The sequence below is a fragment of the Homarus americanus genome, unplaced genomic scaffold, assembly GCF_018991925.1.
Source record: "Homarus americanus isolate GMGI-L3 unplaced genomic scaffold, GMGI_Hamer_2.0 scaffold2224, whole genome shotgun sequence".
NCBI classification, from domain to species: Eukaryota; Metazoa; Arthropoda; class Malacostraca; order Decapoda; family Nephropidae; genus Homarus; species Homarus americanus.
Genome location: NW_024712260.1, coordinates 131,498 through 159,394, shown reverse-complemented (window position 1 = coordinate 159,394; position 27,897 = coordinate 131,498). Strand labels below are relative to the sequence as shown.

At 35.7% G+C, this 27,897-nt stretch overlaps 1 protein-coding gene across 14 annotated transcripts; it reads right to left on the bottom strand.

The window, feature by feature from the left end:
• Positions 1-724: 724 nt before the first annotated feature.
• On the bottom strand, positions 725-27,497 carry LOC121859517 (serine/arginine-rich splicing factor 3-like). Of its 14 annotated transcripts, none has more exons than XR_006087662.1 (7): positions 27,367-27,497; positions 20,151-20,216; positions 15,320-15,514; positions 14,000-14,101; positions 12,327-13,004; positions 11,460-11,552; positions 725-2,285 (listed from the first exon to the last, which is right to left on the bottom strand). XR_006087662.1 is itself a non-coding variant. In XM_042356438.1 (7 exons), exons 2-6 carry the CDS (start codon positions 20,177-20,179, stop codon positions 6,375-6,377), a joined length of 465 nt encoding a protein of 154 aa, XP_042212372.1. In that variant the 5' UTR covers positions 20,180-20,216; positions 27,367-27,497; the 3' UTR covers positions 725-2,285; positions 6,346-6,374. The 14 variants fall into 14 exon arrangements, 6 of the variants coding, with proteins under 6 accessions (XP_042212372.1, XP_042212354.1, XP_042212346.1 ...); XR_006087667.1 differs by having other exon boundaries at positions 11,481-11,552; XR_006087668.1 differs by having other exon boundaries at positions 12,731-13,004.
• Between the last annotated feature and the right edge of the window lie 400 nt (positions 27,498-27,897).

Sequence of the window (27,897 nt, the reverse complement as noted above, 5' to 3'; positions counted from 1 at the left end):
ATGTATAGCAACGTTCCAGAAGCTTGTTTAACATCGAATTAGGAGGAATGAGTTTGGTGTGCTTTTCTCTTATGTTCAATATAGTGAGTTGGAATTTGCATCCTCCCCCCAAGAGACTGTGCCCAGGGGCTAGTGACTCCCACTCATGCATACAGGTCAATTTTCCTTTTAATGAAAGATTACTGGAAACAAGAGCAGATACAGTACAGTACATTCAAACATATTCTTTTCATTTGTGTAAAAGATGTGCTCAGCTATGGTACTCTTATATAAAGTGGGTCCTATAAGCCAGACGGCCCATTTGGGTTGTGTGGATTTCGCACACTGTATACTAAGCCTTCAGTACTTAAGTTATCAGCCTGGCTAACATCGCACTCAACAACTTCCATTTCTCCAAATGTAAAGTTTGGTACTTCTGTATACTCATTTACAGCTGGGTGGACTGGCCTGGTTGTTCCAAAATTTTCTTTACCTCTATAATTTGTTTAATTTCTTATTACAAAATAATCGCGAGACAATGCAGCCTGAAAACCTGTAAGTGATCATGACTAACAAATGCATGTGTCAAAAATAGCTGTAAAATGTTGATGAACTTGAGACCACTACATTTTAACTCCTTCACTATGGGGATGCCAGGCAATTTCATTCAGCAAAGAGCACCATACATAAGGGGTTAATTGTTTAGCATTGTTCTTTTGACTAAAGTTAATTAAAACTATATTCACAAAATTAAATTTTTATTGAAAATTTAATGTTTATGCATGAATATCTTTCCTAACATGAAAAAGGTGTACAATATATGGATATCTGCAATCTAACCTCTAAATTTTTCTACTAGTTGCTGGCTTCAGCAATCATCTCGTTTCTTTATGTCACTGCACAAAGCACACAACATACTTTCACTTGTCTTGCTCATTCGTCTGTTTTCTATGTAAAATATACATTTTAAAACTTTGTCTATACCATAGTTTCTCTTGGTACAGTTAAAACATATTCCATTCTAAATATTCAGAGCCTGAAACTTCATATACCCCTCTAAATATAATTATTTAATATTTTTATGTTCTTTGGCAATCTTGTAGTTATTTCCAATGCAAATCATTGGCATCACCATTTGCACTTTATATCTTTATCCATAATAACTCCAAGGTTCTAAACAGTGTTGAATATACAGTAAACTGTCCCCAAGCAAGAAGTTTTGTCATCACTAGTGCTTGGCCACTAAGGCTCACTGCAAAGTTTGGACCTTCCGAAGAGCCAGGTTTTAATTTAATTTTTCTTTTCACATAAACAGTACTACTGTACAAGTAATTAATCTCTACAGTTATTTTGCCTCAGGTTATACAACATATTCATTGGCAAGGTTCTCTTCCACTTCAGTACTGAAGATGGATTTAAAATAAAAGGTTAACCCACATGGGTTTTAAATAAAAATTATTTTTAAATAAATAAAAATCATTTTAATAGACCTCTGTGATTGTGTAAACCCTCCAGAAGATTTAAAAAATACTGTACTATAACCGTTAACACGCTGCCTATAATTGTAGTAGATATAGCTGTTGTATGGACATGCAATTTCTTTGTTAATGTAGGGTTTTTACATAAGGTTTGATGTAAAAAATTTATATAATTAATATTTGTAATTTTCAAATACAGCACACCTCCATTCAGTCACTACACATAAAAAATATCTACTCAGCACTCACACCTGAGTTTGTAATAAAACAAGAGTAAGAATTGTGGAACTTCATTGTTCACAAAACTTATGAAAAACAATCCATACCTTTCATTTTAATTTGTACTTACAAGCTTACAAATGTTATAATTATTATCTTTAAGGAATTGTAATTGAAAGGTATGACATACTATTATCATTCATCCATTCTCACCTTATAAAAACTGGATAACCGTAAAATGCAAAGTAATATGAACCCTACTTAAGTCTTAAGATGGAACTGAATGAACTAGAAGTTAGTACAATGTGTGTAAATGACATTCACAATACTAAGGATCCAAGTGACCTTTATTAAAAAGTCAAGTGTTGAATGATAAACAAAGAAATATACATTTATAAAATGAAATTAGGTTTTATGATAACTGTAAATTGACAACAAATTATTGTCAATCTTGAAGAGTGATCATAAAGTTTCTCATAGCTAGGCATGGTGAGAAAATATGTTCCGTCACAGGTAGCTTCTTCATGAGCTCCTCCAACACAGCAACTTCTACGTATAAATTCCCAAGTCTTTCTGAAGGCAAGCTACTGTCTTCATCTTCACTTGTATCTGAAATGAAATCATAAAAAGTAAATTAAATCCAAAGTATTTACCAATAAACATTATTACTTTCCCACCATCTCCACACAGCCCTCTCTCTAACCATGACTAGACACTCAAACTAAATACTGTACCTCTCACCCACTCATACATACTACCAGTATTTCATTCTTGCTTCACTGTAACTGCATGATCTGGCCATCCATCATCATAATACTCTTGACCTTTCATACTTTAATGTCTTGACATTAAAAACTTTATATTCTCTTAATGATTTACACCATTCAAAAAGTTGAGCAACACTACTTCTCTCCCTATTAATTATTGACCTCCACACACACAGTTTGAGAAGAACAAACTCTTGTCGTACTACAGTACGTACTGTATTTAGTTTTCTGGTACTGCTTTTTACATTACCCAATAACCTTTGAATAGCTTAAGTTCTTACCATTGTGCCCTCAATTTCCATCTTGTAATAAACAGAAACATACATCATTTGTTTTACAAAATAATGATTAATACATTTTTTATAAATATTGTACATGCTGGTTTTACTCAGTTCCCACCGCCCTACAGATTAATGGGAATAAGGCTTGCAAGATTAAATCTTTCAATAAGAAAGTGAGTGCCCCTGTACATGTACAGTACATTATACTGTATCAAAAACATAACAAAATCATTATGTAGTAGAAACAGACTGAAGAATGATCGTATATAAATCGGCTATTTAACTGAAAAACATAAAAAATTTAATCACAGCATCGTTAGGTGTACCAAGAACATCAGAAGGGCCCAAGCATCAATCACCAGCCATTAACACAGCAATCATGGGTCAATCAGGGTGTGTCTAGAGTTAGTCTGTTCACAAGCCATATGTGAACACTTCTTGTTGCAAATGCAGTATCTGACCTTGATGTGCAGTATTTTGTGCTAAACTAATAACATGGAGTTGATAAAAAAAGGTATATTAAAATCAGTAAAGGGCACACCCAGTCTTAGAAGTGATCTTTACATACAACAATGGAGTGTCATCAGCAAAGCCTACAATACTGTACTGTACAGTAAGGGGCATTTTATTTTTGAGCATTAAAGAACAATTAAGATTCATAAGAGAAAATTTATAAAGCAAGTTTCTTTGTCATATCACATTCTCCCCTGAAAAATGCCTGGATAATTGAATATGATGTAATACTTAACAAGGAGATACCATGGTGACTTGTTAATGCACCTTGTTACAAAATTTCCCTTTTCACGGCCTACTTTTTTCACACAACTTCACTTGTATAAAAGTAATAAAATAAATAAAATAAGCAAACAAATTCACAGAAATAATATATTTCCAATTATGATGATTTTGTTAGGAAAATTCTAAGCCTCAATCACCATTCCAACAATGGGAGTTAGGTTAAACAATTCAATAAAATAATTTTCTTTCATACATGGTCAAAATATCTCATTATCTTCACATTTTTTAAATGAATCCATTTTCTTTACAATTTCATGATAGCAAATGTTTAGAAATTTTAAAATAATAAAAATAGTGCGAGTTCTTGTTCTTTTAGCTTCTGTGTTGTTTTGTCTGCTATTTGTTCTACTAGTTGTCATGTTTTATCACAATTTCTACTATTTCTTATGTTGTGGTTAGTAATATTCAGTATTTTGGTTACAGGGCTAGACATGTACTTACATTATAACTATTCTAGATTACACACACAAAAGATAGTAATAAAATAACACAAGTGGAAATAAACTGTTGTTGACCCAAATTTGTTGTCCCACATAACTTAAGAATCTTGAGTACATTTGACTGCCTTCAATGGAGTGCAGGCATTGAACCTTCTGAATCTGCTAGTTCCCGCCATATATATAAATCCTTAACAATAAGTTATATATACACACACACACACAGATACCAGTATAAGGTACATTATTCAACATATTGGCTATGAAGAAAGGCTTAATACAGCACCGAACAGAAGTTATGATAATTACTATTCAATCACCTTTCCTAGAATACTGATTTATTAATAAGTGGATGCTCAGATACACAAAATAACCCAAAGAAAGAAAGAAAGAAAGAAAGAAAGAAAGAAAGAAAGAGTAACTTTACTTTCAAAACTATAAAATTTACACATGCCGATTATTATTATTAAAGAACAATGTCACCCTCTAGGATATATATTTCTCAATACAGTAAATTCTGAATGAGATACAAGTTAAGAAAGGATAGAGATGCACACAAGAAAACAAAACCAGGCAATTTACATGACTGGCAGCATTTAAGGCCTACAACCATTCACTACAAACAAAAGCATCACAGAGTATCACATGCCAGGTGTCACATTTAACCTTTGACGCTGACACACAAAATTGTTTCTCGGTGATTCATCAAGTGACAACACACGCTTAAGTCAGGTTTCATCAATGCATGACAAGTTATTTGTAGAGTTGTGTTCGAAACAAAGTAAGGTTTACAGACACTCGCAACACAATGCAACTAGTTCTCTGTTATACATGAATTTATCAGCTGGGATCAAATAACCCGTTATATAAAATTTAGAACACAATTTCTTGAAGAGTTTGTGCAAGTTTCCCCTTAAATAGTTAGTAAAGAAGAAAAGGTCTGAGCAGTTGGTTCAGTTTGTTGGTGGTACTTGAATTCAGTTTACGGTTGTCACGGCCATACAGTATTTTAACTATACAGTACAGTACAAGTATTCAGCCGCTTTTTAATATAGAGAAGCACAATGATTGCATTGTCAATATTAGGACAAGACTAGTCACTGTTGGGAGGGGTTACCCAAGAGATTGTGCATAATGAAGGGTGGGATGAAAGAATCAGACTTCAAAACTATCAAGGACAGCTTCATATATTTCTCTGTGAAAATGCTTCAGGTGATGAAGTTAAATCCAGTGTTTTGGTATGCTAGTACTAATGCTTACATGGCAGCAAATTTATCTGAGCAATGATTTTCAGTGTGCAAATGTACCATTGTTTCCTTCAAGAATCATTTCAAAAGGTATGATAGGAAACCAAGATCAATCAAACAGCCATTAGAAAAAGGAATTCTCTTAATCCTTTCACCAGCCAATGATGCTATTTACATCACCATGCGAGATGTCTCCCATGACACCGAGTGCTTACACTGGTGCGTAAGATATCTCTCCACAGTACATGAAGACATATCAATATGAGGATCAATGAAATCCTTTTCCTTTACCAAATTTCTTAACCCTATTGACACCTTCTCCCCTACCACTACAGTTGCCGCTGCCTCCTTCGCCAACATCGTGGCTACTGACATCCTGTACTGTACTTCATCATGTACTAAGCCTAAGTCAACATCCTCAAATTGACCTCCACCATATTCAGATACAAATAATACACAAAACAGACAATAGAAGATCCTCATCTTCAATATCAATGGCATCACCATGAAGGAGCCAACCAGTGAAGCATCAAAGGCCTACGTAAGAGTGGATGATAATGCAAGCAGGAAATTACTTGCTTCATTAGTGTCCATAGTTTATTTCTATTATTTTAAATATCCAAGTGGCTGTGCAGTTCAACTAGATAGTGTTTACCCCACAGGCAAGTCACCAATTTGATTCCCAACTTGAGAAAACAACTGTGTTCCCTATGCGTACACAAGCCAAGTGCATTAAGCAATAGAATGATACATTATCCAGGTGGGCTTCCTGATGATGGAGCAATCCTTGGATAGATTAGTATCCTGCCAAGAGGATGGGAGTAAACCAGAAGCTGCTGATGCAAGGATTCAAAAGATCAGTACCACTAAGCCAAGCTGCATCATAGCAGGAGCAGGCTTATATAAATTACTGTTTTTAATGTTATACAGCATAATTTTCCAACACTGTACATAATATTGGAATCTTAGTACTGAACTTTCATATTAGTTAATCACGTCTTTCCTATCAGTAATCCACCTCAAGTAAGAGTAATTATGATTATCTTAGGACCTCATGTAAAACAGAGGACAAGTTGCATGCCAGTCTTCAATGAGCAGAGAATAGTGAATTTAACAGGAAATCCCATGTGTCTATTTACCAAGAATCCTCTGATGGGTACAAACCTTCCTATGATCGTGATCGGGAACGTCTTCTGAAGTCTGGAGAGTCACTTCGTCGGCGGTAATCATCATACCTAATAATAGGTATTTGGTAATTATATGAATTTTAAAACAAGATAATTCATTTTTTTTACAAAGAAAGATCTTCGTTAATGTAAATTGTGTATCACCTTACGTCAATGTTGAATCATCAGCAGAGATACTCTAAGAATAGTTAGAACACTACAGAGTGAACTCTACACCTTAAAGTACATGGTTAATTGGCTTTTATGGTATATTAAAGTTGAACATTGTAAAAGCAAGAAATGTTAAGAGTTGTTTGAAAAACAAAAAAATAAACAAAAAATAAACATGTCCCTACAAAGTTACAAAACAATAAAGGTAAAAAAGTGTGAACATGACCCATAACAAACTACACATATCCACTAACAATATAAAATATTTATGCCAAATTTCTGAGATTTCGTAGTAGTATACTGTACTGATGAACTATAAGAGGTGATTTCACTTTGTGTAAACTTATATCCATCATGATTTGAGCACCCCAATATTAGAAAGAAGCATAATTACTACTCCATAAAATGATTACAGGAGTTATGAGTTCATTGTAACCCCACAGCTCAGTATGCAACCTAGTTATAACAGAAGAGCCTTCCTAGCAGAGTACAACCCCAGACTCCCTTATGACAGATGGTGATACTGTCTACTGTACTATATCACCAAATCCTGGCAACCATCATGTGGCCAACACAAATCAGGGGAACATGTTTCTAGAAAAGTAAGACTCAGAATATCCTCTTGCTCTGAAGTGTGACAAAATGCAAGTCATATATGTGTGAATTGAGTAAAGTACTGTACCGAAACAATACTAGATAAATAATATATACTATTTAATGTAGGAGATACAGGCAAGAGGTTGGTGTTAATGGGATGTTGCATGAGGCAGTATATAAATATTGTCAACCAATTAGACAACACTACAGTATATTCTAATATTAGTAAATCAGATATAGATAACTACCACTAAGTGGTGTATGTGTGTAAAATTAGAAGATTTCCAGAAAACAGCTGTTTGGAAAAGGTGAATGGGGTTCAGAGTACTGGTAGAGTACAAATGAAATGATTATCTGTGGGAGTATAATGTGCAAACCTTTGTGTTATGCTACAGGGATTTCACTAAGTCTATCTTGTAAACTTAAATTAGACAAACCAGCAAGTAAACAGTCTTGTAATATTTGACCCCAAAAAATTAAGGGTTAGGCCTATGAGGGTTAAGAGAGCTTGAGCTTGATTACTTCAAACAATTACAAAAACTTTGTAATGTAACAAAGCAAATACAAAATATTCATTACAGTATCATCTAATAAAAACCCACACTCAAAAGTCCTAAGTAACAGTGCAAAAACAGACTTTGTGCAAGCTTCACCTTGTATACTGTTTGCATAAGCTTAAAAAATGTTTTGTTACCAAAAATTACAAATATATCCATCTCTATATGACCAACTACACACATCTTAAATATTGCTTTACTGTCTTCCACTTTCTGGGAGCAGCATTTTCCAGGAAGAAAGGTTAGTTCCCCATGGAACTCCTTTGAAGAGAATAGCTCACTGCACATACTATGAAAGAACATCGTACAACCATGCCTGGCAATGAAGTCAAACTTGTAACTTGTGTTTCAAGAGTAGTGTGTTACCTATATAAAGGCATTCTTTAAATACACTATAGGAATAACGGAGCATTAAAAGACCTTGGCAGGCCTAAAACCTGACAAAATACTGATATTTCACAATGAAAATAGCACAATATTTTTAACTGACAATTAAATAATTGACTTCAGAAATCTACATGATTAAGGTCATTGCGGTCATGGATTTGTGAACATCTAGTAATCTACTAACAAGAACAGTGTGCAGATGAAGGCTAGAACAGAAAAGGAAACTGTCATGGGGTACACTTGCAGGGATAAAAATTTCTGAATCCACCATAACTGATTTGATTTTTTTGTGCCAAAGTAAATTTTTTGCCCATTACAATTAAAGACTCATAAGCTTCAAAGGTTTTATGGGTTTACTGCCTTTTGCAAATTTACTGATAATAAGCAACACTGGTATTTACAAGGCATCAGTTTATTGAGTACAACAGACCTTGATTAGTACTTTAACTCTTTTTTCTTTGTCACTGGAGTTCTCTGTTCAATGTAAACACTGTAGAACCTCTTTAAGACTGACTCTTGGGCAAACATGTGAATTTTGCAAACCAAGTCTGAATTATAACATGGGTGCAACAGACCTCGAGTCACTGAACGTAAAATATTAGGCAAGTATAATGCTTCTATTTGGACCCAAAGGCCAAAAGCCAAAATTTTTCTCAAACATACTACACTTTGATACAAACAAAATACCAAGACCACACAAACATTTACAGGTTGAAATACAAGCTAAATTGCAATGTGTGCTCACCATCCAGAACAAATAAGCCTCACCCAAAGAATAAGCTATCTGAATAGTTTATCCCATGACATTACTATTCAGTTTATACATGATAATAATTTTCTGTCACAATGAGTATAACAGCTTGTAAGCTGTCTTTGCCTAAATATTAACCTTTAACAATTACTATCTAACCACCAAATCTACTATCCTATGAGAAATATAATATTAATTATAAAGGAAATCTACTTTAAAAACAGTACATTTACTGTACATAATTGTGCTTTACTGTTTTTGTGTGTGTAATGTGACTTTAACATGCCACAGGCCTCCAAAACTAAGACAAACAGCACCCAACTTTGACTGGGATGGGGAGGGCAGAGACTAATTTGACAGCAGAGGGCCAGTCTTGATTGTTTGTTATTTCTGAGAATGTGTCAAATTTGATTACCTAATTAGTGCAAAAATTGGTAGTACTCTATTCATTATAATAATGCTACTGATAGTGTTGTGTTTACACGTAAAATAAAATACTAAATATAAAATACATACCGTGAATCTGTGCAAGGTATTTAATGTACTTGCAGTGCTTCGAACATACATATACCAACAACTACAGTGTACAGTAGTGCATTATTATTGTTTGCCATTTTTATTAAACTTCACAAAATGCCTCTTCCCTTGAAATTTTATTGGGCAAATTTCTGTTACTGAACAGTTACAATTGGGGAAGTTTGCACAAAATTAATAATAATCATAATAATAATAACTTGCATGCAGGTTTTGGAAAATTTGCTACATTATTATCTTTTTCATGAACATACCGGTAGGGGTTAGTGCTTCATGATGATAAGCTTCAACAACACATGATTCCCTAACATTGTTATTTCTAAATATAAAGATGGTGATTAAGACATGCTGAAGTTTGGTAAGTAGCAGTGTATGACAAGCCAAACATCTTGTTTTTCATTAACTTGATAAAAGTTAAATACTCAACATGTGTTGGATTAAGTCCTCAATGTTATGGGAAGTATCTTTGTTTTTCACTCACAAAATTTACAACTTTTCCTCAATACAATTATTATAGACTACAATTCCAACATTTATTTTCTATCATTACAATATTCCTTTTTCTAAAACTCAATGCAGATGAGGACAAACATCGACCATCTTTGTATATTCTGGCTACCAAGCACTTTCCCACTTTAGGAAGTTGCAACCTTATCATTAACCATTTGTTTTCATAATATAATAACAACAAAGATATAATAACAACAAAGATAAGTAAAACACAAGGAAACTGCTTCAGCAAGTACACTACAATTAAGATCATGCATAACTTGATAATCAAGGAGCATGGATATCCATCTTATATGAGGAGGGTAAGGAGTGGAGTAGTGTTTCAGGCATGAGTGAGTGCTCATTTAAAACGTTTGATAAAAAATATATTGATGTAGAGAAAATGCGAGGATCAGTAAATGCGTACTACACTTAAAGGAAGGGTTGAACAAGAAGCAAGCATCCATTACAATACCACCCACTTTTCAATACATAGCACCACGGCCACATCACAACCAATAATGCCCTACCAATTCATCCTGGCATTATGTTCAACCCTGTATTCTTTTGTCCCAAGATGATAATTATTAAGTGCCACTGTCCCAAATAATATATTTTAATGTAAATTGACTAATTCTTTCCTTAATTCTTTTGACTGAAGTTAATGAACTTGCTGTGGCAACCTTATTTCTTAAAGGCTTCTTTTCTTGCTAAAAACCAAAATTTAAATGTTGTATCAAAATGCAGGATTTATATTCTTTATCGCTAACTGTAGTTAAAAAGTTCAGGAGCCGTTTCAATCAGGGATGCACCGGAACTTAGTTCCAGCTGGTTACTTCTGGTTGGAACTTCAATTTTTATGAAGATTCGGTTCCAGCCGGAACTTTGGCAAAATAACCGGAACTTTTTATAGTGGCAGCACCGATTACTGTTTCATAAAGTATAATTTAATTAAGTGTTAATGCCTCTTATTTGTAATGGATAATGCAACTAAAAAGTACTGAATGCTTAGTGACTATTGATGTCGCAAAAATATCATTCCATCATAAATCATATTTATTGTATTGTATTGTAATGTACATGTCACCTGATGCATTTAATATATAGAAAATAAAACCCAAATATGCATAATTATAATGATGATAAACCTCTGATGTCCACTTTCAAAAAGGACAGAAAACATTAAACCAGAGAACCTGAAATACATTACACTGTATCTTCGATAAACTAAAACACCGAAAGTTTCGTTTCTGGCTGGAACATTTTAAAAGTATCTGCAAGTTCCGTTTCCAGTGCATCCCTAACTTCAATAAGATGGTACATTCCCAATGATAAATGAAAAACTGTGCATTAATTATACAGTTTAAGTATAAATTTTAAGTGCATCGCTGAACAAGCTAAGATAATCAGTAAGAAAAATGAAAGTTTGAGAGTTACAGTGCTTTAAGATAAATTTAACACATTCAGAACCTGAAGTATGATGACATTCACAAGAAAAGACTGACCCAAATAGACCATCACCAAAGATGCATGAAGCTTCACTATAAATGACAGAACACTACAACACAAGATGGCTAGCGTGGTTACCGCATGACACAGACCTTGGTGATCGTGAAACAGACCTGGGGGAGCGGGACCGTGAGCGTCTTGGTGACCTGGAACGAGAACGGCCAAACCTTCTGGGAGTGCGGGACCTGCAATAAGGAATGAGTTAACACTCACAATCTTTTGAGTATAAAAATCAAAAGTGTTATTGTTCTTGGAAGTGGCCACCTCCTTGAAATTGGAATACTGGTTTAATCAGAGCACTTTCCATTCCCTTTATTCAAATATCACTAATCACTACCATACATGAATCCCTGAAAAATGAGTGTGACTTGAATTAAACAAAATTCTGATTCCTTGAGTACATGATTGTGACCAGGGATTAGACCTGCCTCTGTCTGCGGTTATAAAGCAACACATTCTGTCAACTGTGCTGCCCTTTCATGGGACTTGTTTCAGTTGGCCAAGGTAAGAAGGAACCCAATACCATCATACTTGAGGAGGACATGCTGGCTACATTAATATACTCATGAATGTGTGAACACTTTTACCAAATGTAGATTAATTTGTAAGGAAAAAGGATGTTAAGAGATGCAATTACAAGATCTAAGAACTTTAGGATGATCAAAATTTCTATAATGGAAAATGCTCCTAAATGATACAAATGAAGAACTGTAAAGAATATGATGCCTCAAGCTGTCCAGCCCATACCCACAAACCACCTGGGTGACACTCGTGAGTACCCTGCTAGAGGTTCAAATGTTCCAGGTAAGTATAAAACAAATGAACCTTCTACAGGTAAACAATCACTCCTCAAGGTATCATCATCCTTAATGATAGGATGTATACCTACGCTTGACTGACAATCACAAACAAGTAAGTTTGTGAAAAGTGATCAAATGGTCAAATACTGAGTAGTGTACCGTCACAGCAGGGTAGTCGTTATGATGAGACGAGGCGCGATGAATGTAAGAAAGTGGAGCGAGCGTTGGAGGGTCAGAGACCCAAGATGGTGGGTGGGGGGGCAGGCCTGACGGTGCGCAGGCAGCGGGCGGGCGATGGGCGGGCAGTGGGCGGAGGGTAGACGTAGACGGGCGGGGAGAAGAGGACACGTGAAGCGCATAAGGGCTGCCCGGGTGCCGCGAGGTGCCGCGCCGTAGGAGGGCCATCAGGCAACGTGCCGCTCACCACCACCGCCGCCATGCCTTGGCTGATCAGGGCCCAACACCTTATCCAACACTGGTAAACTCTACCACCCACTGACAGTAAAGCATGAACACTATGAAGGAGAACATGCTTCACTACCCAAGAGTGTCATTTGACTCACTTTATGTCATCAAGTTGCATCACCAGTGTAGGATCAGGTGATGAGTGGAAGGAGCCCCCACAGGGAGCTCCAACCTCCCCTACAACCCAATACTGGAAGCCCACTGTACAAGCAGGCTGATGCTAGCAGTGGTGGTGGTGGTGGTGGTGGTGGTGGAAGTACTTGTGGTGGTGGTGGTGGTGGTTGTGGTGGAGTTGGTGGTGGTGGTGTGGTAGCAACAGTAGGAGGAGTAGATGGTGGTGGTGGAACAAGAAGTAATTTGGGCGAGATAGTCCTGTAAATGGGCCACACACCACAATTAACAAAAAAAAATTTTAATTATAATTTTTATGCTCAAAAAGTAACGAGCTGCAATTTTGTTGACAATTAAGGCAAACAGTATTATATCCCATTAATCAATGTGTATGAACTTTCAAGATTAAAAATCATAATAAATAAATAAACTAAAAAATTAATTTCTATGACTAGTGTAGGGGAGCATCCCCAAACAAAGAAAACCAATGAAATACAAAGTGAGAGAATGAACTACAACTTCATCTTTTCTGCAATCTTAATTTAAAGCTTTATATAGACATTATAATAGAGCAAGGTACGTATGAAGTCATCAACTACAACTAAAAGTCAAAGGAATTTACGGAAACGCAAACCTCACCTCAAAGAGCTCCAGTCTAGCATCTACCCACCTTCAAAGAGTACATTAGTCCTAACAACCTACTTCAAACAACACCTCTGTCAAATCAGCTAAATCATTAAATAGATGCATTAACATCTGTCCCAGAATGCTTTCTTATAAATTATTTATATACATGGCAAACTTTGCATAGGTAAGACAAAATTTAAGATTACGATAAGCTTAATTATAATCAACAATTTAATGTCAATAACGTTCGATTGAGAAGGCTTATGATATTTTCTATAGCTATAACAACAAAATTATAACCACACAAAAAAAATTAAAGTGTAACCTCAAAACTTGTTAAAGATATATGAAATAAAGATGAAAAATATCAAAGAAAAATCAGGGCTGGTACTGCGATGCTATATTACAACCACCATACACAATACTTAACAATAAAATCAGCAAAGATTTATGAAAAAATGGACGAATGAGGATAAAAAAAAAATAATGGATAATAAAGGATATTCCAACCAACCTTTAAAATTCCTATCCATAACCCAAACACCTATGCCTTAATATCCCATGTAACTCATGGCCCAAAACAATGAAAATAATAACAAAAACAACAACCATAAAGATGGAGTCTATACCTGGATCGCCTGCTTCCACCTCGTCTTGAAGGAGAACGGTAACGGTCACGGCGTGAGCGGCCGGTGGACATCTCCACTCTCACACGAACACCACACAGTCGCCTGAGAAGAAACAATGCATATATTGATAGAATTTTTTATGGTAAAAATTTAAAAAAGCTGGACAATATATATATACACACACATAGTATTCACAAATGGGATGTAAGAAACATATTTTATGCATTTCAAATTAACATTAGTTAAAATAGTCAACTTCTAACAGCCCAACTTTGAATATCCACCAATTTTCAGTCTTCATAGACTTATTGTCACAATATATACTGTATTGGCCATGCTAACTTGGAAATTTTTTGGCAAGTTTCTCTTTAATAAACATTTTCTCTTGTATGGAAGGCTCTCCCTATCCTTGGGTTCATATCTTAACCAATCAAAACTATTTGTATAGTAACACGGTCTGCACTTGAGTACCGGTTCAACATCAGACCAAACACTCCCAAGCAATAACGAGCCATCATAAATTTTCACACAAAACTAAAATTAATTCACTGAATCTATGGAAAGTCAATGAATGGAAGCCAAATTTGTTACAGTTAACCCAATAACTGTACCATTTGTGAAGTTGACGGTACCCAATAAATGAAAAAAATATAAATAATTAATAAACTTTTCTCTTATGAAATTGAAGATATAATATTTAAAAGCCATAAAAACCATAAAAAAATTTGTACTCATCATGGGTGGCGAGTTATGAGTCTATGAAGAGGCGGTGAATAACTGGCAACTGTTGAGCTCTGGTTGTTGCTGTGGTGACAAACGACGTGGTTGTGGTGGAGCAGCGGAGGATTTTTGTGCTGCAAAGTGGGTGGTAAGCCCTTACATAGGTGGTGAGCCAGGCTGTGGTGGTGTGGGTGAGGGGCCACTGAGGACAGGTTGTGTTGGGGAGGTGATGAGGCATATACTGTACAGGATATTTCCAAATCAATCCAAGATGATGATAAGTTGATTTGAGGCTCCACCAGCCTAATGTCTCACTCAAGAGTGTCTACCAATCATCGACTTTCCATTCTTAACGTGATTTTTTGGCACACAGCTTTAAATTCATGGTGCCAATTGCCTTAAGATGACGATAGCGCGATTTCGGTAAATCATCTGAAGACGATGATGATAGCAGTTAAAGGGTAAAGCATCACTTGGCTGGGGATTAATACTATATAGTGAAACATTAAAATTATAAATGTGTAGTACAATTATTCAAAATAGGTAGCTCTGCTGGAGAGATTTATATCAACTACAGTATTTTGTTATTATGAAACTTACGTTCCATCAAGGGCCCGTACAGCATCTTCAGCATCCCTTGGGTCTTCAAATTCCACAAATGCAAATCCAGGAGGATTACGTGCCACCCAAACATTCACTAAAGGACCATATTTGGTGAACGCTGACTCCAATTCGTGCTTTGCGGCGTTGTTGCCAAGGTTGCCCACATAGACCTTGCAATCCATCCGCATTCTTCTGTGAAATACAGTAAGTAAAAATATACTGGTACCAGGAAGGCCACTGGAAACAAAAAAGTTTCTTTAGTACTCAGTCAGGATAATACAGCACACATTATGAAGCAGAACAGGGGTTAACTACAGCATTTCTTGACAACCTCAACATATAAAATGCTTGCATTTTGTGGTGAATGACAAACAGATCTACAGTATCAGTCTCCAAACCACTATTTTCCACCCTCACAGTTGGATGACAAAGTTCTATTCCTTCACACCCCTGTCCCTGCATCACTCCAGACTGACAACCCTCTTATCTATGTACTGTATGCCCTCACCTCATCAACCACCATGCACAGTACAGCTGACCCATAAACAGAATACCAGACTGTTGCTATTATAATACAGTACAGAATGTGTGATCAGTCATGTTATAATAAAAGCTAATTGAGTGGTCTTTTATTTAATACAGTATTTATTTTTTCTATAATATTGAAATTCACAACATAAATAAAGATTACAAAACTACAACTCTAACATAATGCTGCAGATACAACACAAATACAGTGCAGGGTATATTGATAAAAATGGCATAAAAAGTGCACACAATTCTTTTTACCAAGGCCAAATACTGCAGTTGCTTTCATGTGGAGTAAGTGAAAAATTGACAATAGAGCTCAACATATACAGGTTACAACAGTGAACAACTTCATGCCCAAAGGTCACTAAAAATGAATGGCAGCTGGGACAATGTCACTATACAATATCATGGTTACTTATAAATGGAGTTTTAGAAAGAAATAAAAAAAAGAACTGAAATCTACTTGATATTTTTTAATAAGTAAAAACTATGTATGTTTTGGAAAAGAACTATTTAAATGACCACTCTCTCTCCCTACATCATTAATTCAATAACTATAAAATACAAGTCCCCAGAAGAAGAATTACTGTACCATCACCAAGCACACATTCCTTCATCATGCTTTGACTTCTTCTACCATCACATCTTGGAAGGTCACACCAAAAATTTATTTGTATCCATCCGGTTATTTTCAAGGTCAATCAGGGCAAATTCATCAAATAAAGTTACTGACTAGAGGAACCAACCACTGTTTTATATCTACCAAACAAGACAGTACAGCAATCAGTACTTTGCATTGTATTATTCTTATGATATTTCCCTATAAAAATAATACCAATTTAGCAACAACAAATCCAAGATACTCATCATTTGACTTGTAACAATTGTGTACCAAAGATCTTCATCCCTGAAAAACATTTTTTTTTACAGGGCAGTATTTACCAAGCAACTGTATAGTACTTAATACTCTGAACACCCCCCCTCCCAGCCCATGAAAATAATCCAGCTACGACACTGTTGAACTGTCTTAACTTGACTTGCATCAGTTGACTACCAAAGATTTCCATCCTAAAAAAAAATAATAAATAAATAAATAAATAAAATAAATATAAAATAAAAATTATTTTTTGTTTACAACACCAATTCATTATTACAGTTCTCACTTCCTTCAATCTCAGTACCTACCTCTACCTAAGATTGGACACTTTAAAACAAAAAAACAAAAGTGGAAGCAAAATGGTAAAAATGAGACACGTTAAGAACTTTGGTTGGTGTTCCAAGTAAGGAAATAAAGTTATTGAGCAAATTATGAGCTAAGGATACTTCAAATTAAACTTCAGTTATAAGTAAGGTTAAGGAAGGGTAGGGTTAGGACAACTACTGGGTATATAAATCAAAACCTCCCTTTTACAATGATCACTCAACAACAACAAAATATAAGTGAAATCTCCTGGGGTATATCTAATTTATTAAAATATATATTTATGAGTTAAAAAGTGTCCACACATTAAAATTAAACTTACAAATATTTTAACAACAACAACAGCAATAATAATAATAATAATAATAATAATAATAATAATAATAATAGTAATAATAATACAATACAGTAATAAACGTACAAATATTTTAATGTCTAACACAGGAATATGAACATAGTACTACAAGGTAGCAGCTGTAATAGAACATTACCAACAAAAATTTGCATGCTCGAGTTAGTATACAGTACAGTTATCTACATCATACACCTATACTGTACCTACATACTGTAATAGGTATCTGGGCATCCCATAAAGGCATTTTGCTGTTGTGTAAGTAAAACTTTTGCTTACATACATAATGTGTAGTGTATATGTACAGTATACTATAGTATTCAGTACAGTTGACATCATCCACCTATACAGTGATCCCTCGGTTAACGAGCGCCTTGGTTAACGAGATTTCGGTTAACGAATTACATTCCATAAGATTCTTAACTTCGGTTAACGAGCAATCCCTCGATTAACGAGCTTTCAACGAGCGCCCCTCCACATATTTTCGCTTGCATTTGGCGGTCCACCAGCTGTAGTATTAGCCCGCCAATACAGTAATCGGTTCTAGGGCTTAAATTCCTTACTATTTTAATAAATATCAAGAAGTTTGTACTATTCAATAATTTTAAAAGTTATATATTAAATTTTTTAGTAATTTTAAGAATTATTGAACATAATTGAAGTACAGTATAGGAAGATAGTTTTTTGCGCGCCAAACAGCCTGTCAACACACCATACAGGCGTCAGTCTCTGTGTCTTTTCAGTGGAGGTAACATCTTGCTCGAGACTCTCTTCAACTTAAACGCCTTTTTTCTGTGTTTCCAAGCAAATTATTGGTCAATTTGAAATTTATTTTACATATTGACAATATATAATGCAGTGCAGTGTTGATTTTAAGAAAATAATCTTGTATTACACCAAGAAAACTAAAATTTTATGGGTGAAATGGAACCATGGGGTGACTTCTCTTCCACACCAATGCCTTCTCTTCTCCCTTCTCCTCCACCCCCATTCTAATTCCCATTATCATCATCATCATCATCATCCAGGAGCCTTCTACATACACACCTCAAAGTAAGTGTACTTTACTACCTTTTTGTTGATTTTAGGCAATTTTCGGTGACGTGGAACCAATTACCCAAAAACCCATTGAAACAATGGTTTCGGTTAATGAGTTTTTCGGTTGACGAGCAACCTTCTGGAACGAATTGTGCTCGTTAACCGAGGGACCACTGTACAGTATTTCAAGCAGAGTATCACCCTCATTTCACACTAGGTACAAAAAGCCTATGCAGCTACTGCAAAATCTTTTGAAGCAAATAACACAACAGTACTGTATAGAGAAACAACTGATGAGGCACAGAGAAATAGGCATACTATTGGTAGAGAAAATGAGGGACAGGACAATCTGAAGAAAAAAGTAATACAAAAAATAAAAGAAAACAAAGCTTGATTAACAAATACAGAGCAGCCCATGAAAACACACACAGAATAGTTCCATTGAATCGTTGAAGGTGACTGGAACATACAGAAGTTAAAACAGCAAGCACAACACAGGTACAAATTGGAACAATAAAGGCACATAAACTGTAGTGGAGTTATGAGACAATATTGAAAATGATGATCTACTATACAATGAGAGGGCAATAAGCAAGGAATACAGAAGCAAACACAAACCATCACCAAGGACCTCACAGCATACATACTGTATTTGTATAACTTTCTCAAATTTGACCTGCCATCCCAATACTGTACCCTTACTTGTGGGTGATCAATTTTGGCTTCAAGCATTCTTGCTTAATCAGTCTATGTATGAGGAAATTAAGCTGACAAAGCAAATGTGGACAATGATATTGCAACTTGTCCCCAGTAACTATGATCTAATAAAATACCCTGTACTGAACTTGTGTTGGAAATTAAGGTCCAACTACTGAGCACATTAGAACAAAATATCAACAAATCTTCAGTTAATTTAGAGACTCAAACATAAAAGTAATATAATGTAGTCTATGGTTCTGTTCACCTCTTAGTACAAAGCAGACATCAGGGTGATATAAATTACATTGCACTGCACTGTATATTGAACGTTTGCTTTCTTAACAAGCTGGATAAGTCTCAAGAGTTAACCATGAGGTTGATTATCAACACAAATAGACAACAACTTGTAGTTAAACCAAGTTATTACAAGCCTAATAATGACAGGATGTACAAATATTACATATCTTTAACCAGTTTGCAGTGAGAAAAAGAACATGTGGAAAGGATGAGGACAGCATCAGGAAGCATACACGAAAGAAGAGTGTAGAAAAGCATGAAACAAGCACAAGTATGGGGAAACAATAAAACTATGGCTGACGATGGGGATATGCCAATACTTGAAGGGTCTACATATTTGATATCAAGGAAGTGTGGAAGCCCACCACATGATGTTAGAGTCAATGTAAACAAAGAAAAGAACCATCAACAGGAATAAGGGCACCATCCTTCCTTCTCCCATGGGGAGACCAAGGCCAACTGGTCTACAACTAGGATGTTAAAGCAAACTTTTGCAGAGCTTTCTGAAAAAGTGAGATCCAGGGATAGCACAGTAGCCCATAGAATATATAAAATTCCCTCTAGATCTTCCTTCCACCCCGTGAGAGCAGATGTGACCCAAGGATTAGCATGCAAATTAACAATACACATCAAGTTCTCCCAAATCCGAACCATTGTCAAAACCCGAGAAGAAAGCTTTCCTAAAATGATTCAATACAATAATTTCTCACTTTGGTGTGTAGTTGCTGACTCCCTCCATTGTTGATCAAAAGCTCCAAGATTCAAAATGCCAACATCTGTTGAAGGGAATATAATTGCTAGAAAACTGCTTCTTAGCTCAAGATTAGCAATGCTAACAAACAAAATACTGTACAGTACTGTAGTCAAAAGAAGCTTTAGAGTAATGAACTTGATATTGGGGGAAAATAAACCACCTAAATCCCAATTACCCTGTAAGTAAACTGGTGGAGCCTGTACCCAGGCCACTCACACAACAAAGGACAATATACAAGAGGGAACCTGGTGTTCTTAGGCAAGCCCCCAAGATCTAAGTCAAATAAATCTCCTGATCCATTTGGAGATACTGTACTGTATTGTACCAATCAGCCTTCCCTCCCCCTCAAATGTGAGAGAAATGGTGAATCTGAGATCTTTAATTCTTGATCAATCTGTGTTTGTTCAGTTTCATCTGACTATTTATAAACTCAGAGGAGGGAGTTTCTAAGCCACCTGGCAATGGGCTCCCCCAAATAAGGGGATTTTAGGTTCAATCCTCCATTTCTGGCTGCTGCCCTTAACCCAGGTGACTCAATCTTAAGCCAACGAAGTCTTACAAAAGCTCTAGGATAAGATGTACACCTTCTATATGTGTTGACCTATTGTATTCACACTGCCAGGGAGTTAATATTGTAGTGTACTCCACAACTCTCCTACTGAACAGATCAGCTGTTACCCCCTAATAAAATGCTGTCAGAATCCAGAGGCCCAATCAACAATGAAATGTATACGTATTGTGCAGGTCTGAAATGAAGATTGGAATTACTGATAGTAACTCAAAGAAGGAACCCAAGAAGATTCCATTCCACCACCAACTCCCCTCCCTATGAACCACAACCAAACTTAAATTTCTCTGTACTGTATGTCTTCAAAAATTTGGGAAAATAATTTCTAAGCCAAGACAGCTGAAAGAATTATCTCTCTCCTCAACCTCTGAAATAAAAAATAGTAAGGAAATTGGAAAAGGTTTGAGGAAAAGTTAATTAGGAAAAAATAAATAAAATAAAATAAATAATAATAAAAGATCACACCAAGTCATAGTTGATCCTGTAGACTAAATGATTCATTGGGATCAAATTTAATATGTCATACCCTGTACTGTACTAAAGAACTATGTAAGCCTTTTGGACACAAGGTCATACACTCTGTATTTACCAAATATTCCTCACCCAAACAAAATGTTAGGTCCCCAATTTAAAGCTGGGTTCACTGTAGATGCCCTAATCACCAATCAGCTGTGATATAGAAACTGGCAGCCCACTTGCTCCCAAAGATACTTTCTAGCGGGATCAACCGCCTAATAGAGAATAAATCTAAGGAACACATCTATCACTTCATCCCCATACAAAGCATTTATTTAAACTGTCAAAGGTACATTTAGTGGGTATAGCAACAAAAATCTCTTGCTGCTTAACAACAGTACTATACAGTACTGTACATTACTCTCTGTAAAGGGGACATAGGGAAAAGATCTAGATAACTGTACTAGTTAATGCTGAACAGGTAAAGGCAGACAATGTCCACAAAATCAGATTCCTTTCATTAATGCAGTCTCCTTAATGCAGGGGTCCTCGTTATCCGAGTCATCAATATCCAGGGTTTCGCCTTTATGGGGCAAAATTATTGCTGAACTACGTAAAACGTTTCCTGCTGTAAAGACGCTCATCCCCCATACCCCTGCTGCCCACTTGTTCTCAGTTGTTTTGCTTAGTGTAAGCAATGCCTAACCCCCCAGGGGTTTCTCTTTTTTTTCAAAATTCTTGAAAAATCATTGCTATTGTTCTATCCATGAATTCAACTCATAATGTTAGTGCTAAATTAAGTGTCACCCCTAAAAGGAAGGATAGCAGCTATGGATAGAATGTAAAACTAGATGTTATTCATTGGAAGAAACGTGGTGAGTATGATAGACATCTCATGTGCTCTTCAGATCCCCGAGTATAAATGATAAAAGGTATAAAAAAAAAATTATTTTGCGTGTCATTTAGAATTTTATGGGATCAATCAAACTGTATTCCCCTAATTTCTTATGGCCAGAAATTCCTTGCTTTAAGGGGCAATTTTCCGGTCCCTATTAGCTTCAGATAATGAGGACCATGTACAGTACAGTACTATGGGAAAAAGAAAAGAAGCTTCATCATCTTATAAGGAGGCCATTTCCCCTTTGCTTGAAAATGGAAATGAATAAAGTCAGATGCACCTTTCCACAATGATAATCCATCATGTAGTGGCAATTCTCAACGTGTTCTGTGTTCTTCCACCACTTCAATACAGCAAAGTTTCTGCAGAGAAGATACGGTACCACCAAATCTAAAGGCTTCATAGATTGGTCAAACCTTACCTGACCAGTTCCAGCAAAAAAATCCCAGCCCCACAACTTGAGCTATATACAGTACATCAAAACCTTACCATTCACTCGCAGTCTTTAAATAACCTCACTGAGAGGAATAAAAACCAATCACCATAAAAAATGAGCCAAACTTCTCAGTAGGAAGGTGAAATAAATTTTTCTAATATCCAACAGAAAATCTAGTCCACATAATTGATGAGGTGCAGCTTAAAGTTTATCATTTTCTTATGAGATATGTGGACCGTATATGAGTAGCCCCCAGCCAGATGGGAACAAGCACCAAACAACAAAAACGTCAGAAAAAGCAGTTAAACCTTTCTCATTGTCATTAAGGGCAGTAAGTCACCTTAGACTTATACGATTTTGGACCCTATAAACTCTGAGCCAGAGAGGCACGAAAGCCACGGACAAAAAGAAGATGCAATGAGGTATGTGTAGAGACCAAAATTGACTTCTTGTGCTGGGTGGCACTTGTTAACATCTGGGGGCTACTCATATGTGCTCAGTTAAGACCAATACTGTATACAGTATATCCCATGAAATCATTAAAAGTGTTTAATGGTGATCCACGTTATGGTACTACAGTATTTCAATTGGAAAGGGAACACCTTAGATGGGAATAGACACATCCAATTATATATATATGCAAGTAAATCACTGTAGGTGCATGTGATCCGGGTATATGCTGATACCACAAGGAAAAAGAAAATACCAAGTTCCCAAGCGCTTTCGTGTAATTCACATCTACAGGGGTGAGTACAAACTAAAGATGATTATGTGAAGATGTGAATTACACGAAAGCGCTTGGGAACTTCGTGTTTTCTTTCGTGTTTTCTTTTTCCTTGTGGTAATCAGCATATATATATATATATATATATATATATATATATATATATATATATATATATATATATATATATATATATATATATATATATATATATATATATATATATATATATATATATATATACACACAAAGCCCTTGTAAATAAAGTGTCGGAAGGTGTCCTTCAATTCAATAAATCATACTGTACAGATCAAATTCAAACTCTTGAAATTCAACCTCATTCAATGATACTATTTGTGAGTGGCTTCTGATCCACAGTAAACATGTACAGTACAGAACTGTACTAAAAATTGTGAGTGACCACTCATGTCTCAGGAGCATACTGCACGTGTTGCCTTATAGATGAACAACTTACCAGCTACAAATTTCTCATGGACCTTCAATTTCTTCCCAATATGGAAATATATTAAGTGACAAAATTCTTATCTTCCAACCCTTTGACAGGGAAATACACAAATATTGCATCATAATTACTCTATCTATGATTCAAAGCATTTAGCCTACAGTACCATGTGTAACCTTGCATGTTATCAACAATGAAGTACAGTACTTATTTTTAAAACTCTACAAGAGTTCATGATTTTCTTCTTTGGTAATCAAGGGCACGATCAAAATCCATATCCACCATGGTTTGCTGAATATTCAAATTTACCTTTTAAACTTGAATACACATACAGTACAAGAATTATCTCAATGAATCAATATAATTATATAACCACAGAAATGAGAACAACACTGAACAGCATGCAGAAACTATCAACAAATTGATGTACTGTACCAGTAAGTTATATGACCACAATTATGAGTACAACATTGAATGTATTGTATGCTGAAACAGGCTCTGAATTAACCACTCTTTTATTCAACAAATATATTCTAGTGGTACTGTACACAGAAAAAAATTAAAGGCCCCATAGACCATTAATCAAAAACTGGTTAAGATTCGGAAAAGGTCTACCACGGAACTTTACACAGTACAGTAATGATATGGTATTTATATAGATAATTATTATTTTTTATATTACGTGTCCATCGCAAATTTATATTTTTCAATTACTTTAGAGTTTTTGATTCAACTTAAGGCATTACATTTAGGTGGGAGACACTGTTAATGTCTTACTCACATAACTGTATGTCCTACCAATCAGCATTGCTCTCAGTGACGCATGCTACTCCTATACGTGCTCAGAGCTTTGGAATTTGCTTGGCAAATCACTTCCTTGAGGGGAGGGGGGGAGACACACCATTCATTGTGTCTTTGAAAATGACATTTTAAGGCTCATGGTATTCTGTTGCCTTCTGTGAGGTGTGCAGTGTGTTTCAGACTCACTATCATCAAGATAAGAACATTTGGTTTTGTATTAAAAGACGGAAACTCACCAAGACACAGAAATCTCCCCACAGCAGTACAGTACTTGGTTGAACAAAGTACAGTACTGTAGCTACTAGTAGCATCAATTTATCCTCTAGCATCTGATAATCATTGTAAGTTAGGTTTGGTTAGGTAAGAAAAAGTTTTGTGTTTTACCCCACAATATCCTACAGTACTTCACAACAAGCCCTGTCCACTTTGTGTAATCAAAAGTGTTGATAGGAGAGGGGGAGGGATGAAGGAGACTCAATTAAAACACCACAAAATACACTAGAAAAACCTATTCTTGTTAGTAGTTGATGGCTGGTCCTCTCGTCTGCTGGTTCCCAGGTGTAGTGACCTGCCATCCAGGAAAGGTGCAAAGGGCTATGCGCCCTCCACTGCGTATCATGAAATTCTGAACAAAACTGTACATAGGGAAATAGCAACTAGGCTGTGACTTCCACACCTTTAGAAAACTGTCAAAACCATCACTGAATTATGTACTGCATTATCTAAGCATAAAGAAAGAATTTAATAATGTTAAACTTGAGCATATATTGCTGTGGTTCTTTCCTGCTATAATCAGGAATAATTTCAGATATAATTTTTGTAAATTCAGCAAATGAGTGGAGGAAAGCCTAGTTGTCATGGTACAGTACTTGTCAAGGTCCAGTAACATCCTTTCTTTAGGTGTCACATTAATTTATTTAACAATATTTTTCTCTAGATAAGGGTTTATAATTACTTCACTTGTCATTAACCTCCAGGAAAGTAAAAAGTATTTTTCTCTCGTTCTCACCACCTGTGCACACTTGCAACGTCAGCCAGTAAAGGGGGAGATGGTTAACACCAGAAGGACTTTATAGAATTGCACCAAATTTTCAGATGTTTGCATGATGCCGAGTAACAAAATCAAAACGACAACATTGTAATATTTTTGTTTCTTTTTAGTCGATCCTTTGATCATAAATTACAGTACTTGTTAGGGGGCAGGGCATGAAAAGATCGAAAGAACAGGGTAAAAACACTGCAAATAAATAAATAAATAAATAATGCAATTGTGACGTCAGATCTCCCATGGCAACCAAATTTTGATTCACATGGTCTGCTTATGGGAGTGTCCGCGGTCTTTGTTTACATGTTAAGAAACAAACCACGATCTCATCAGGCATGTTTAGTACAATTTATATTGAATTCGTTAATTTTTTTCTAGAGATGTTTGGATGATGGTAAGAAAATCGAAATGACAATACACAGGTTAGGAAGTTAGGTCAGGTTCTAATAGGTTCTGTGCATTCTCGTTTCCAATTTTCTGTTCAGTATCATGCAAATAGTACCTCCACAAATTTTGGTTCAATTCCATAAGTTATTTCTGGTGTTAACCGTCTCTTCCACCTTTACCCTTCAGCCAATGAACAAGATATTTTAAACCAACAGTCATTACTTCAACAAAAAAAATCTTCTGAAGAAATTTTTACAAAACATATGTGACCATCAATGATGCTTCCTTCTGTTTAAAACTGACATAAAATAGGCAGTGGACATTTTACCACGCCCGGTAAGTTCCTAATAACGCTATTTTACCGTGCGTGCGCTATGATTGGCTAATCAACCATTATCGGCGAACAACATGAGAAGTATATTAGACCACGACTCTGGCAGTATTTAGCATTTCGCTGCGAGTCGATTGCTGTGTAGCTGTAAACCTACCTAACCTTACCAACTTCCTAGCTGGGGGGCAAATAGTACTAAGCCAACCAAAGCACACTAATGCTAAAATAGAATTACAGTAGTTGGAACTTAGCCGGTCACAGTAAAATACCCACTATGTATAAAATATTAATATTTTAATATTTGACATCTACATTGGTCTTATAAAATGGTATCAAACCAGCTTTTCTACAACAAAAAATGAAAAAGAGAGAGAAGAAAGTAAACTACAATATTACCAAGATTTATAATCCAAACTGGCTTTGTTTACATGACCATGGCATTTAATGTGGAAATATAATTTGTCTTTACTCCCCGACTACCATAGTACATGCACTGTTATTTCTGCAGTGTTCTCTTATAAACTTGGATGTAAAATTTGGGCTAGATCTGTAGGATGTTGACTCCCTGAGTTATACTGGGCCCTTTAACTCGGTAGGTTCCACAGCAACAAAAATAAACATTAGGAAAACACTAGTAACCTTATCTTATGCTGTCAGTACATTTCATGGTACCCATACATAAATAAACATCATAAATTCTGAAGGCTACATTTTACACCATTCATCACAGTGACTTCTTTAAATGAATGTCAGCCTAGCCTCGATACATACATGACCCATCAACTCCACCCCCTGACGTGACCACAATGTGTAAAACAAAAATTAGTAATTTAGCTTAGTGCAAAACATACAGCAGAGCACAATATATCTCATACACTCCTAGCTGGCATGGCACTGAGTCGCCCCCGCCATGATGGTGATCGAACACAGACCATCCCAGCTGGAGTTTTCCTCTTACTTTTCACACTAACTGTGAACGTATAATTAATAAGATAACACATTAGTCACCCTCTATGACAAACCATAAGACAGTACGACTCGTACAGACATAAAAGAGACTTACTAGTGAAGGACTTGGATGGTAAAATAGACGAGCGTCAGCTCCACAGTCGTCTAGATCAGGAATTTTCAACTGATGACGTCATCTTGTGAGCTGCGCAGTGCATACAATACGGATGCTGAACATTTAATTCCTGTAAATTAATTAATCTCAAAATTTATATGTAAGTTATTAATATTGAGTATACAAGTCTCCACAATAAAATATTACACCAAATTAAGCTTGTTTTAAGAATTTATTATTTTCTGTGATAACTATGAACTTCACATTCTCTCGTTTGTGTGGAATGAGCTGCGCACTGTGGAATGGAGGAATGTATAATCCGTTACCCTCCTTTAACATTTTCTGTTCGGTTCGTTATTTGTTAGATCAAACTGTAACTTACTTATACTTTATTATGATCTTATAAAATATTTACTTTTATTTATCGATTTATCTGCGCTCTTCTTTTTGGTTAACCTGTATATTAATTCATCTACCTGTTTGACTGGTAGACTTAGTATAACTAGATTATTCTATCTAAATATTAATCTA

Bases quoted from the DNA above. Each gene is read 5' to 3' on its own strand.
- LOC121859517 (XM_042356420.1), bottom strand. From the start codon at position 20,179: ATGGAGGGAGTCAGCAACTACACACCAAA. The intron at 14,102-15,319 runs GTAAGTTTCATA...GTTTCTTCTCAG, and splicing joins GTACGGGCCCTTGATGGAAC to GCGACTGTGTGGTGTTCGTG. The intron at 11,553-13,999 runs GTATAGACTCCA...TCCTTATTGCAG, and splicing joins GGTGGAAGCAGGCGATCCAG to GTCCCGCACTCCCAGAAGGT.